The following is a 14292-nucleotide window of genomic DNA, read 5'->3' on the forward strand; positions in this document are numbered from 1 at the left end:
AACTGCAAGAAACCACCCTGAACATGCATCATTTTAAATTTAAATCCATTGCTTATTCACAGTAATGAAAGACATGCATCTAAAGCTTCAGAATCTACTGTAAAAAATTTCTTTCATCTTGGATATTAAAAGTTATTCTAAAATATTATATTATTTAATGGCTGCTATTTTATATCTTCATGCATTAGAATTTAGTTTTGAAAAACTAGAACTACATTTGTGGAAAATTAAGTTCCTAATGACTTCAATCTAACCCATAAATTTAAAAACTAATTTGAATAAAGTTTAAAAACAAATTAGAATGAAACCTGCCCAAGAAAGCATCTACAAGTATAATACATAACTGTGACAAAATGGCTGTACATGAAGTATCCTACCTTATATTTAATAAATTTATTAATCTACGCAATAACCGTTTTTATAAAGGATATTCCATTTCAACTCTGATATCACTGAGACGATGTGACAGTTCGATTAAGTCTTCTTCTTTGTTCTCATCAAACACTTTCAGCTGAATATCAAGCTCTTCATTCTCCTTCTCCTTCAAGTCCTAATTTACAAGATAGTGCATGTTAATTTTGTTTTTTCTCCCTTAAGAATTCCATCACCATCATTCCTTCGAAACCACATCACAGCAAAATATAAAGCATGAAACTTTGGAGCAACAAATACATTTTAAAGAGGATCAAGCTGCACACTGCCAGACATTTTCTTACGTGGAAGGCACAGTATAAGCCAATGTGGCAGGTACAGACTACAGAAACATGAAACCACACTGAGTTGACTTCTTCTAATTGGACATAGCTGAAAATTCAGATTTGTTGAAGCATAATAATATTTTGAAATATTATTAACGAAAGTGAACTTAGGAGGCCTAAATATACAAAAAGAAGACTTGCCTACAACTTGTGTTATTAAAAGTTAATCTACATCATAGTAGATGTAGATTACATGTAGATCACGAGGACGAGTCCTCATGATCGGCACAGCCGGAGCTGCAGTGGCTGATTGAGCTACAGGGCGGGTTTTCGGGAGGTTCCTGTCTCTTGGGAACCGAGTGAGAGCGGCCGGTCCCGACAGAACCCGGCAGCTCTCTCTCGGAGAGGCTGCCATGGTGTAGGCGTTACCAGGGCAACGGCGGGGGATTTAAAACAGTCAGAACCCGGAAGTATCACTCAGTCATGATCGACTGCTTTGAAATCGGCACAGCCGGAGCTGCAGTGGCTGATTGAGGTACAGGGCGGGTTTTCAGGAGGTTCCAGTCTCTTGGGAACTGAGTGAGAGCGGCCAGTCCCTACGGCTGTTCTCTGTTCTCACAAGAGGTTAACGAGGTGTAGGCGTTGCCAGGGTTTCAGCACCCTCGCCCTCACCCCTCAGCTGAATAGGGCTCAGGGAGGGTAGCAAAGTGTCACTACCCACTGTTTGTTTGGTTTTGGGTTTTTTATATATATGTATAAAAATAAATAAAAAATAATAATAATTTAAGTTATTACAATTCATATCTATATATATATATTATTATGAACTATTTTTTATTTTTTTTATTTACTTTCAATTTTTCATTTATTTGTTTTTATTCTTTTTTGTCTTTTTGCCATGGTCTCTACTAGACAGAGGGCTTTCCTTAAAAAGGCTGTGGCGACCCAGACAGAAGGTCTGCCTAGAAGCGTGGCTACACAGGTCTCTGGTTGCAAGGAGTGCCAGAGCCTGCTACTGCTGGATGAGGGTGCTAAGCAGTTCTCCTGTGCAAGGTGTGAGCAGGTGGAAGATCTGCTTAGCATGGTGGCTGAACTGAAAGAGGAGGCTGAGAGACTGAGGGCCATCAGGGACTGTGAGCAGGAGACTGACTGGTGGAGTAGCTCCCTAGAGCGCCAGAGAGAAAGGCACCGGGGAGATCCCCCACAGTTGGTGGTGGACTCCCTGACCTGTCCCCTAGGGCAGAAAGGGGATATCTGAGGGATAGGGAGGGCTGGCATAGATTCCCTGCTCGGTACCGTGGGCGATCTCCCCCTCTGCCTCCCCAGTGTCCCCAGATACCCCTAAGCAATAGATTTGCAGCATTGGATGTTGAAGAGGTGATAAGGGGTGAAGTGCAGGAAGATTCCTGCAGGAGGTCACCAATGGCAAGGCAGTCAACTCCGTGCATTGAGACTGCTACTACTAAGAAAAAAAGGAAGGTGATTGTAGTGGGTGGCTCCCTTCTAAAGGGAACTGAGGGCCCCATTTGCAGACCAGACCCAAACCACAGGGAAGTGTGCTGTCTCCCTGGGGCTCGGATCAGGGACATTGCTAGAAGACTCCCGGATTTGATACGCCCCACCGACTACTACCCGTTACTCGTAGTTCAGGCAGACTGCGATGAAATATCTCAGAGAAGTCTGCGAACTATGAAAAGAGATTTCAGGGGATTAGGGCGATTAGTTCAAGGGGTGGGAGCACAAGTGGTGTTTGCTTCCATACCTTCTGGGGCAGTGAAGGACACAGAATGGGCTAGTAGAACACAGGTGATGAATAATTGGCTGAGAGGTTGGTGTAGAGACAGACATTTTGGGTTTTTTGACCACGGGGCAGTTTACTCTGCTCCTGGCCAGTTATCTGTTGATGGGATGCACCTGTCCCAAAGGGGGAAACGAATCCGAGCACAGGAGCTAGCTGGACTCATTGAGAGAGCTTTAAACTAGCTGTGACAGGGGAAGGGGATAAAACAGGGCTCACCAGTAAAGAGCCTAAGGAGGCTGTGCTGGAGGAAGGGGTGAGGCAGATATCTCAGCTGAAGTGCATCTATACCAATGCACACAGCATGGGCAATAAACAAGAAGAGCTTGAAGCCATTGTGAGGCAGGCTAACTATGACCTTGTGGCTATTATGGAAACATGGTGGGACCTCTCCCATGACTGGAATACTGGGATTGATGGCTACAAGCTCTTCAGAAGGGATAGACAGGGAAGAAAGGGTGGTGGCATAGTTTTGATGTTGAAGAGCTTGAGGTTGGAAATGATAAAGTAGAGTACCTATGGATAAGGATCGGGGGATAGTCTTTAGGAGTGACATCGTGGTGGGGGTCTGTTATAGACCACCTAGTCAGGTGGAAGAAATAGACGAGGTGTTCTATAAACAACTCGTAGATGTTGCACGATGGCCAGCACTCGTTCTCATGGGGGACTTCAACTTCCCTGACATATGCTGGAAATATAATACTGTGCAGAGGAAGCAGTCCATGAGATTTCTAGAATGCGTGGATGATTGCTTCCTGACACAGCTGGTGCAAGAGCCTACCAGGGGAGATGCCTTGCTAGACCTACTTTTCACTAACAGGGAAGGACTAGTAGGAGATGTGAAGGTTGGAGATTGTCTTGGCCAGAGTGACCATGAAATGGTGGAGTTTGCTATTCTGGGTGATGTCAAGAGGGTGACTCGCAAAACTACTACCTTGGACTTCTGGAGGGCAGACTTTGACCTGTTCAGGACACTTGTTGCAAGGGTCCCTTGGGACTTGCTCCTGAGGGGTAAAGGGGTCCAGGAAGCCTGGATGCTCCTCAAGATGGAAATCTTAAAGGCACAGGAGCAGGCTGTCCCAGAGTCCCGTAAGTCGAGCCGGAGGAGAAAAGAACCAGTGTGGATGAACCGGGAACTTTTGTTGAGACTCTGAGAGAAAAAGAGAGTCTATGTCCTCTGGAAGATGGGACAGGCTACTTGAGGTGACTACAGAGAACTGGCCAAGATTTGCAGGCAGAAAGTTAGAAATGCTAAAGCCCAGCTTGAACTTAGACTGGCTACTGCTGTAAAGGAGAACAGGAAACCCTTTTACAAATATATTAACAGCAAGAGAAAAACTAAGGAAAATTTCTCTCCTTTACTCGACGAGGCAGGGAATGTGTTCTCAATGCCTTCTTCACATCTGTCTTTAATAGACAGAACAGTTGTCCACAGGGTACCTGCCCTGACCTGGAAGTCCGGGACGGGGCGCATAATGTACCCCCTGTGATCCAAGCAGAGACGGTCAGAGATCATCTTCTCCATCTGAACTGCCACAAGTCCATGGGGCCAGATGGGATCCACCCAAGGGTGCTGAGGGAGCTAGCAGAGGTGACTGCCGAGCCACTTTCTGCCATCTATCAGAATTCCTGGTTATCTGGAGAGGTCCCACAAGATTGGAGGCTTGCCGATGTGACTCCCATCTACAAGAAAGGCCGTAAGGAAGACCCGGGGAACTACAGGCCTGTCAGCCTGACCTCGGTATCAGGGAAAGTTATGGAACAGATGATCTTGACGGAAATCACACGACACATGCATGGCAACAAGGGGATCAGACCCAGCCAGCACGGGTTCACCGAGGGCAGGTCATGCTTGTCCAACCTCATCTCCTTCTATGACTGGGTGACCAGACAGGTAGATGAGGGAAAGGCTGTTGATGTAGTCTACCTGGACTTCAGCAAGGCCTTCGACACAGTCTCCCACAGTATTCTCCTGAGGAAACTGGCAGCCCGTGGTGTGGACAGGTTCACTCTTCTCTGGGTGGAGAACTGGCTGGAGGGCCGTGCCCAGAGGGTAGTGGTTAATGAAGTTAAGTCCAGCTGGCGTCCTGTTACGAGTGGTGTCCCCCAAGGGTCAGTTTTGGGGCCCATCTTGTTTAATATCTTTATTGATGACTAGACGAGGGAATTGAGTGTGCCCTCAGTAAGTTTGCAGATGACACCAAGTTGGGAGGATGTGTCAAACTGCCTGAGGGTAGGGAGGCCCTTCAGAGGGATTTGGACAGGCTGAACAGCTGGGCTGAGCTCAATGGGATGAGGTTCAATAAGACCAAGTGCCAGGTCCTGCACTTTGGCCATAATAACCCCATGCAATGCTATAGGCTTGGGGCAGAATGGCTTGAAGAATGTAGAGAGGAAAAGGACCTGGGGGTGTTGGTTGATGCTCAGCTTAACATGAGCCGGCAGTGTGCCCAGGTGGCCAAGAAGGCCAACAGCATCCTGGCCTGTATTAGAAATAGTGTAGCCAGCAGGAGCAGGGAGGTGATCATCCCCCTGTACTCAGCTCTGGTACGGCCACACCTCGAGTACTGTGTTCAGTTTTGGGCCCCTCACTACAAGAAGGACATTGAGGCCCTGGAGCGTGTTCAGAGAAGGGCAACAAAACTGGTGAGGGGCCTGGAGCACAAGTCTTATGAGGAGCGGCTGAGGGAGCTGGGATTGTTTAGTCTGGAGAAGAGGAGGCTCAGAGGAGACCTTATTGCACTCTACCACTTCCTGAAGGGGGGTTGTGGTGAGGAGGGGGTGGGCCTCTTCTCCCTGATAAATAACGACAGGACGAGAGGGAATGGCCACAAGTTGCGCCGGGGAAGATTTAGATTAGACCTGAGGAAACATTTCTTTTCTGAAAGAGTGGTCAGGCACTGGAATGGCCTGCCTAGGGAGGTGGTTGAGGCACCATCCCTAGCGCTGTTCAAGAAGCGTTTAGATGAGGTGCTAAGGGATTTGATTTAGTAGTTGGGTAGGGATAGTGATAGGAGGATGGTTGGACTAGATGATCTTGTAGGTCCTTTCCAACCTTATGAACCAATGAACCTATGAACCTATGGCATAAAAACACTTATGGTACACTAAAATATATTTACATGTTAAAAAAACACACATAAAACTTAAGTTAAGTTGGGGGGAAAAAAACAAACTTTTTTTTTAATAAGCATACAAATTCACTGAAAAATTGTCAAGTATAACTTTATACTAGGGAAATCATAGAAACAAAACTATTTCAAAAGGCACTACTGTGAATGAACGCCATGATTTAAGTGAAAATTGTGCCAGATTCATCATAACCGGTTATATATGTCATTTTTTGTTTTAAATTTATTTTGCATGGAATATATACTGATACTAATGTTTGAAAAACAGAGAAGAATACTCTGTATCCATACAGAGAAACACGGATACTCCTAAATTTTTCTTATTTCAGAATCTTTGTACAGTTATGTTTCTTGAAAAATAACCCCTAAGCACAGAAAGGAACAAAGAATGAACAATCCTTCTATACGTTTGACAGTAATTTCCCTCAGAATTAATGATCTGAGCTCCAAGTAAATACTGTAATTTATACATTACAAATTATGCTCAGTCTGATCACTACTTTAATTTCTAATATATGGACTTGTTTTAACTATCATTCTGGTTTACATAGCTAATGAGAGCCTAAATCATCTTTTTCACATAAAGTAAAATTAGCATGTTTCAAAACATTACGGCATCTTAACTCATAATTGAAGGTAAGTACACTATGAGCAACTATGGAGAATAAAAGCAAATGAGGTTTGATAGGCCTTCTGTGCTGGATCTCCCCCACCCAAAATCATTCATAAAACAACATTGTTATCTTCAACAATCACAATCAGTTCAATGTGATCCGTTCCTACACACAAACTACTTACAGGCAGTATTTTCTTCAGGCCACAACGTAAAAATTCATTTCTCAAGTGAATCCTGAAATCAAGCTCTTCTGGAGATGTAACAAGGGCATTGATAAATTGCATGCAGGCTACCTGTTGTTGGAAAGAGGCATAAACTTTTAGCATGTATTGAGTGCATGTACCTCTGTCTTTGACTACAGCAGTTTACTCTGTAAAGATCAAATATCAAGTGATGGATATTATTCATTCTGTCATACACAAGCAACACATCACTTCAGCGAGTTTAACCTACATCAAATACTATTTTATTTCCATGTTAGTGCTTCTGCTACTTCAAAATTTTCTAAGCTGTAAAGGATAAAACTTCAGAAAACTTTTATCTCGCACTGTTTTCAAATTAGCAAGTACTGAGGAAAAAATCCGGTTTTGCAGTAATCAGAAATCATGGGAAAAAATCACTAGTTATTTCACATCAGCAGATGTCTACTTCTTACGGCATTTCCTGCAAAATGAGTGAAGTCTCATGCTACTGCTAATACTTTAATTGAGCAGCTGTGCACTTTAATTTTAAAACAGGTAGACAATACCATCAGTGCTTTGGCACTGATGCACATTAGAAGACTAAAATAGGACTCCAGGGAAATACCAAGTTCAGTAAAAGATGTTAAGTGTAAACAGAAGTAGCATTAATGTAGAGATAAATAAATAAACAAACAATAGCTGCAATGAAAAAAGTGTCAGATAAATGCACCCTTCTAATTTTAACTACTTTCACCATTCAGTTTTAATGAAACACCTTACAGAGCCCTAATTTCTATTAAAAGGCACTACCTTTAAATAGCTACATCTCCAGATAATGTAGTATCATCATGCTTCTTGAATGACTCTTGTAACACTACTACTATGACATGACTTAACAAGCCAAAAGTACGTGTCCAACCCAAACAGAGAGAAAAGGTGCCATCTGCTGTGATTGCTTTTGCCCTGAAGAGATATTAGCTTAATGGCTTATGTTAATACATCAGATGTAAAGAACAATTTTGTCAGAAACAAGTTAATGAGACTTGCAATTGCATATAATTGTATATTTATTACGTGTATTTTCTTTTTTTTTTTTTTTTTTTGTTATTTTGGGATGTTTTCCAGTATTGTTTCTAAGTTATGTTTCTTTTTTTTGTTGTTTTGTTTTTAAAATAGCAAGGTAAAAGTCAGTGACACCAAACCAAATGCCATTTGCAACAACATTAGCATTAAATCAATATGCACCGGTGGCGTTTGTCAAGCATTTCCACCTATATTTTATATTTCTTCTGAACTGCTATTATTAGAAAACAATTTGCTTATTTAGGACAACATAATTAAAAGCTCTGGGGGAAAAAAATGTGAGTGTTTTATAACATACTTCTCTACTCCTGTACTTTTCAACAATAGAAATAAACAGTTAACTGAGTCCAGTATAACTGAGTTGTGTGTGGGATTCTCTATATTACCAAATAGGCAAATTTTTTTTACAACATTTCTGGCTAAGGATTTTTAATTGCTAACCTTTGAGTAATTTAACAAACTTCCATAAAAAAATTCTGGTTTGATATTTTCAAAATTGGCAATTTTTGAAGCAGAGCGGAAACACCATTCCTGAACCCTAGAAACCTGATTATTAGAATAAAGCTTTACCAAACTTTTACAGCACTACTCTAGATGACCCACAGTCTATAAAAATGGAGGATACCTTCCTTGTAGTTTAATTTTGTGCACTTCCTGACTTCTAGCTTTCTTTATCTTTCTATCACATTCCTTCAACAATATGAAATATATAAATACTGTGGTATAAAAAGGAACTAAGTTGAAATTTCTATGAAAATAAAATATTCTAATAGTAATTCCTGAGCTATTCAAGTGTATACAGAGTCAAGTGTATACAGACACTAGAAAAAGCCTTCATCAGTGCTTAAATATTAGCATATTAACACATGACATACTAAAGGAATCAGTATCATAAAATTACTACTTCACCTGGGAGACCACATTTCTTTTTGACAGAAGCATCAATGCCACTCTTCTGCACTACCCTCAAAAAAATCCCCATTCAAATGCAACGCATACAATCCTCATAAATTTATCAGAAACAAGTCAGGGTTTAACTGAAATTATCATTATCAGTTTAACTAAATCCTTTGTAGCTATTTAAACTTTCAGCTGCAGTTCCTAGAAAATGTCACTATAAAAAACAGTATTTTGAAGGTTAAGGAAAACCTCACACTTACCGATTTCTTCATTCAAAATAACAACAGAAGTATCAGCAAAAGTATCAGTGAGCACACATTTAAAAAAAACAAAAAACAAAAACTAAGCCCACCTGCAGTTGTAAGAATTCATGATTCTCCAGTCCTTCAAGAACCAGAGAAAAGCGTTCTCTATTATTCCTTTCAGCAGCAGTTGTTATAGCTCCTAAGAGCTTGTCTATACTAAGAAAAAAGGTAAAATGTCAAAAAACATATAACCATCAACATTGTCATTTTAAAAGCATATAGCCCACTGTCTACACAAAACATGCATTGCTCTTAACTGTCTTTAAATCTGATAGATTTCCTTGTGGGAAGTTTACAGTTCCTGACCACATTCCTCAGGGATATATGAAATTACTTACATTTGCTTATTTTCAGCAGCTATTTATGAACACTTATGGTGCAGTAAGTCTCCTCTACAGTAAGCAATTATATTTCTTTGTGACCTTTCACATAGGTCTTTTTTCTCATTCTCTACTTATTTGATTTTCTCTGATTTAATACTGAATTAATGCATCAGAACAGGTGAAAGTCTAAACTACAAGTAGCATAAAAAACTAAACATATAACAGATTACATTTGTTTCATACACAAATTTTCTCACTGCATTCTAACTAACATCTCACGTATTCAAAATAACGTATGATGCTTTAATATCTTACTTACACTTTTTCCTCTCCAACAATGCAGATAGCAGAAAGTATTTTCACTGTTTCTGTCATCATGTGTGGTTGCTTTGGATCAACTGCTCTTGACAACAGTAAGAGACTTCTTTCATCTCCTAGAATCCTTTGCAATCCATACTTAAATAAACAAAAAGCTTACAGTGAAAAGAAAGTATTTGCCTCAAATTCTCATCATCATCAGATTTCAGAACCTTAGGTATCCACATATAACACACACATTCATATGAAAGATGATCATATTCTACTAAAGCCTTCTAGCTGTTACTGCTTGGGATGCAAATTCGACTTCAAGTCTCATATTTGAAGCTTTTTCCCCAAGGAAAAAAAAATTCTTAAGAAAGATACTCAGACTCATAAAAACCAGGGACCAGCTTTTTGTGGGTTTTTTTGTTGTTGTTTTTAATCTACATCTGAAAAAAGTATAAAAAGTTGATTTTTTTTACATTTCTACTACTCTTACACACCCCTGCAATCCAAAAGTATACAAGTCTCTGGCTAAGTCAAAATATTTCATCCAACACACAATTAGAGGTAAAATACTAATAGCCTCTTACTTACTGTATACCAGCAAAATAAGAATAAGAAAAAAAAAAACACACAACCCAAACCTTATAGATCAGCATCACTCAAAAAATAGTTGGCTTTTTTTTTATTATTCAATTTTCATTAACTACAGGTTAGATAACTCAAATCTCAAACTGATGCTACAGTGTACGTGCAGGAACAGTAATGAGGATAAAAAGAAACATGGACATTTAAGTTTACTATTTCCACTACATCATACAGGCTAAAAAAAATAAAGTAAAAAAAAAGTAAAGATCTAGTATATACAGCCAGCTAATCTGTAAGTGATTGAGAGTTTAATTTCAACTGATGTTACTCAGCTTACTAAAATTAACACACAGTTACATTTATTATGGGGAAGATGGAAGGATGTAGAACAAATCATTGCAATAACATCTGTATAATTTTACTTTACCCTCAATTTTAACATGTAAACTTCTAAAACCATTTGTCATACTTCAAACAGGAATAAATCACATTAGAAATAGATTCAACTTACTGTAAACCTTTGTTTTATTCTTTATCCACTGCATCCCAACTTAGAAATAGTACTTAGTATGTTGTTATACTAACTTCAGATCAAGTGAAAAGTATCTTTTTTATTAACAAAAACATTAATTGTAACTCCAAAATGTTTTTCCTTCCTTCCACAAGGAAATTAATTTCCAAATCCATTTACTTTCAGTGCAAACTCTCATCACATTTGCCACATAGTAGTACTTATATTGTAGGAATAACAAAAATGAAGACAATCCATAATTAATAGGAAGACTTTGAACAAAGTCAACAAGTCTGTGAACAAGACTCAACAAAGTTATACTAACTTGAGTTCCACATTCCTAAAAAGTCTGCTGACAAAGGATATATCAGTTTTCCTCTCTTTTCAATGATTCAACATACTACATTCATCTTGAAATGGAAAAGCTATCATACTAAAAGTATCTGAATTAAAACTATTACTTACTTTATTGTTCATAAATGCTTTGAGGCACTGGATAAGTTTATGTTGATTCTTTTTATCAATATTTTCTTGCCTTTAAAAGGAGGAGAGAAATACCATAAGTACAGTCTTCACTAGCTAACCCCAGCTATCCCTTCAAACAATCCAATTTCTTACTGTTTCTTGTCCAGAAGCCTTTCCAAGGCATCCAACAGAAGTCCAAGGCCTTCATGTCCAAAATTGTTAACCCAGCTGGAAAAAGGAGGAAAAATGTTTCTCACTATTTATTAATCAAACACTAAGTTTGCAAAGCCATGCCGCTGTGTCTCCAGTACTGCCAGTACATCTCCTCGGGCACAGTGCTTTAAGTCTCACTTTACAGAATGACCCAGTCAATCATTAAGACCAATGCTTAGTTCCAAAATTTTAACCGTGTTAAGAGCCAACACAAAACACAAAAATACTTCAGACAACTGCAAGCAACTCATTTATTGTTTCCCAGTGGGCTGAGAACTACTTTGTGGAGCCAATAAGCACATGTATGGGTATTTCACAGGAAGCAAATAATGGGAAAAAGTAATCCCACATTCAAAGAAATTCTCTTAATTATTCAAGTTTAAATTGCCCATATCTCAATGTACTCTATCCCCTAAAAATCACTTTAAAACTCGTCACTCCCTGTAAGGTCCTAAACCATGCATTCTATGACCTTGAAAAAGTTCAAATAAAACTGATCAATTAAGATATTTTCGTAACTTAAATTTATCTTAAAAATCTTTTTTTTTTCTAGCCTGAATATGATTGTTGTAACATTCACATCCAGAGAAGAAACAAAATTTATTACAATCAATATAAAATTCATTCTTGAGATCCATTATACCAGGGAGACAGATTTCTACTATCAGGTTTACTAACTGAAACTGCTTTTCACAGCAGCTGATTGTCAAGATACCATCCAGGCAATTATTCATCTCTTAATATAGAGCAGTTGTACTCTTTTCATTACTCTTTGTAGCAGGATACAGCATATCACAGAAATAATTTAGGCAACCATTCTTGGAACATAATGCAAGGAACTGTGAAGTAGCAGTAGAGTAAGCCTAAACTACAGGTGTGTTTTATGCCACTGCAAATGGAGTTTTTCCAATATATTCTGAGGAAGCATATTTTATAATGCTGTATTCAGAAAAAGTAGAACACTGAAAAGCAGGAAAAAAATAATTGCTTCTCAAAGTAACACAAAACTCAAAGCTTAATCATGATGATTTTCCTTTGCAGAAACTTTAAAACAATCTGCAATTAAAGCTGTAACAAGTTATCAGTATTAATATGGATTAATTAGAACTGTTATACATAGGTACAAGATGGGAAAAAAATAACAGCCAAAGGGCAACAGAGAAATGGGTGTTTGCAGAAAACTGTAACAGAATAGGACATTTAAACAAAACAAAACAAAAAAACAACACTACAATAGCTCATATAAAACCACTTTAAAACATCATTAACCATTAACTAAAAAAAGCCTCTGGCAGAGAGACAAATCTTCATTTGAAGCCTCTTATGCAAATAGGAAAACTTTTCTACAACTTCGCAGGATTTCCCAACATCACGGAACTTACCAGGTATCAGTAAGTTGAATGACTTCAGAATCATCAAAACCTTAAGTTCTCTCACATATGACAAAGGCCTAACAGCTAATATTTCTTGCAAGCAAGAAGATATAATAAAATACTAAGTCTGTCCAGCAGCCAATTCTTTACACGTTAAAAAACTGCACTATGACAAACATCAGCACATATCTTGAGAATCATACTCAAGAGAAATTTTCTAGTTTTACAAATCAAGTCACTTGCAGGGTAAAGACAAGATTTCATTCTTCAGGTGTGTCACAAGATATCACAATTGGCAGCTTTACAGACTACTGATACAATTCCTTCCTTGAATAAAACAAGGAATGTGATCACTTTCAAAAACAATCGTTTTTAAGCATTACTGCTATTAGTCTGTCTTCAAAAAACAACAGAATTCTCTACACTGCTAACCAAAAGCAGCATGATGAAAATCACAGAAAAAATTATTACTTACCTAACTGGGTTGCTGGTTAAAGACACTCTCAAAGACTCAAGACAGTTAAGAAGCTTTTCTTCAGCAATCCCAGACCGCAATTCATGAATGTACTCTTGTGAGGACAGCGTGCACTCATGTTTGCTGTTTTTCAGTCCACCCTATCAGAGAAGACAGAATACTCCTTAACATTTTGTAAATCATGCTAACATTAAAGAATATGGCAACATATAAGGTCAATATTTCTGTATGAATTTCAAAAATCATTCTTTTTCCTAGTACAACTACTTAAGAAACCTGACTGATTTTTGTAAAATATAGAATATTACCTTTTGCATCATAAGGGTAAATAGCTTTCTGGAATCTTTTTTACTTTTTTGAGCAAAGTCCACTTACTATATCTTGGATATAAAAATGTATTCCTATCTTATAGTTGTATTTATACGTTTGACTGTTTAGTACACAACCTTATGTAGCATTTACTTCAGAACACTATATTATACACAATAAAAACAACTTACACAGAGCTCACCTCCCTGCTGTAGTGCCGTTACATAAGACTAACCATTAACAAAATTATTAAAATATATGTTGACCAGTTATCATTCAAAATCATAGACAGTGTGCAAAACACTTTACCAAAAGCTACAACTAAACTTTTGTAGAGCTCTGATCATTTGTAGAAAAGGAGCTTTATCTAAGAAAAGCAGTTAAGTGTAAACGCAGTCCATAAGCCCCTTACCTCTCTACGGTTGACAAAAGAGAACCTGATAAAGGTGTGTCATGGGTGTAAAGGCAATATTGAAACTTTCAGACCTAAATCAGGACTTACATTTGGTTTTATTTCTGTCAGGATCTTTGATCTACCTGCGACCCTCACACAGAACTAAAAATTTCAAGTTTGTTTTGCTTTACTGAAATTCTGAAATATATATTCCAGTATTAGTGCATATAATTTAGTCTCTGAAATGTTCTCAAAACATTTTAACAAAAACAGTCAGGCAGACACTATGAATGTCTTAAGCCAAGAGTGCCCTCAAGTTTGAGTCAGCTTTTGAAGATGTTTGCTGCAGACATGCGAAGTGCCTTTAGCTAATCAAAATGTGCCAGTTATGCAAGAAAGGACCAGAATAGAGATAAAGATGAGAAAAGGAATATAAAAGAACTACAGTCTGTCACTATCAATTTCCTAAATGAAAAGATGCTGTTATGTGAAAGATAAATCTGGCTTCAAATTAGAGAAGAACTAGTACTACATATTAAAAAACATAATAGCACAGAAAAACCATTACTCTGAAAAACTACAGTGTAAAGAACTAGTAAACAGAAATAACTTTATGCTGTTCATT

General features: G+C 38.3%; 1 protein-coding gene across 1 annotated transcript in view; it reads right to left on the reverse strand.

Moving 5' to 3' along the window:
• The window catches only part of DIAPH2 (diaphanous related formin 2), a 145187-nt gene that overhangs the window by 106967 nt on the left and 23928 nt on the right, over positions 1-14292 (reverse strand). The window contains exons 5-11 of the mRNA XM_065729493.1: positions 12965-13104; positions 11057-11131; positions 10904-10973; positions 9356-9492; positions 8761-8869; positions 6426-6536; positions 432-550 (exon numbers count right to left, since the gene is read on the reverse strand). Coding sequence (XP_065585565.1) covers positions 432-550; positions 6426-6536; positions 8761-8869; positions 9356-9492; positions 10904-10973; positions 11057-11131; positions 12965-13104 — 761 coding nt within the window. The remainder of the gene's footprint in view (positions 1-431; positions 551-6425; positions 6537-8760; positions 8870-9355; positions 9493-10903; positions 10974-11056; positions 11132-12964; positions 13105-14292) is intronic.

The sequence above is a fragment of the Cyrtonyx montezumae genome, unplaced genomic scaffold (genome assembly GCF_038088225.1).
Source record: "Cyrtonyx montezumae isolate F1298 unplaced genomic scaffold, pur_monq_1.0 scaffold_11, whole genome shotgun sequence".
NCBI lineage: Eukaryota > Metazoa > Chordata > Aves > Galliformes > Odontophoridae > Cyrtonyx > Cyrtonyx montezumae.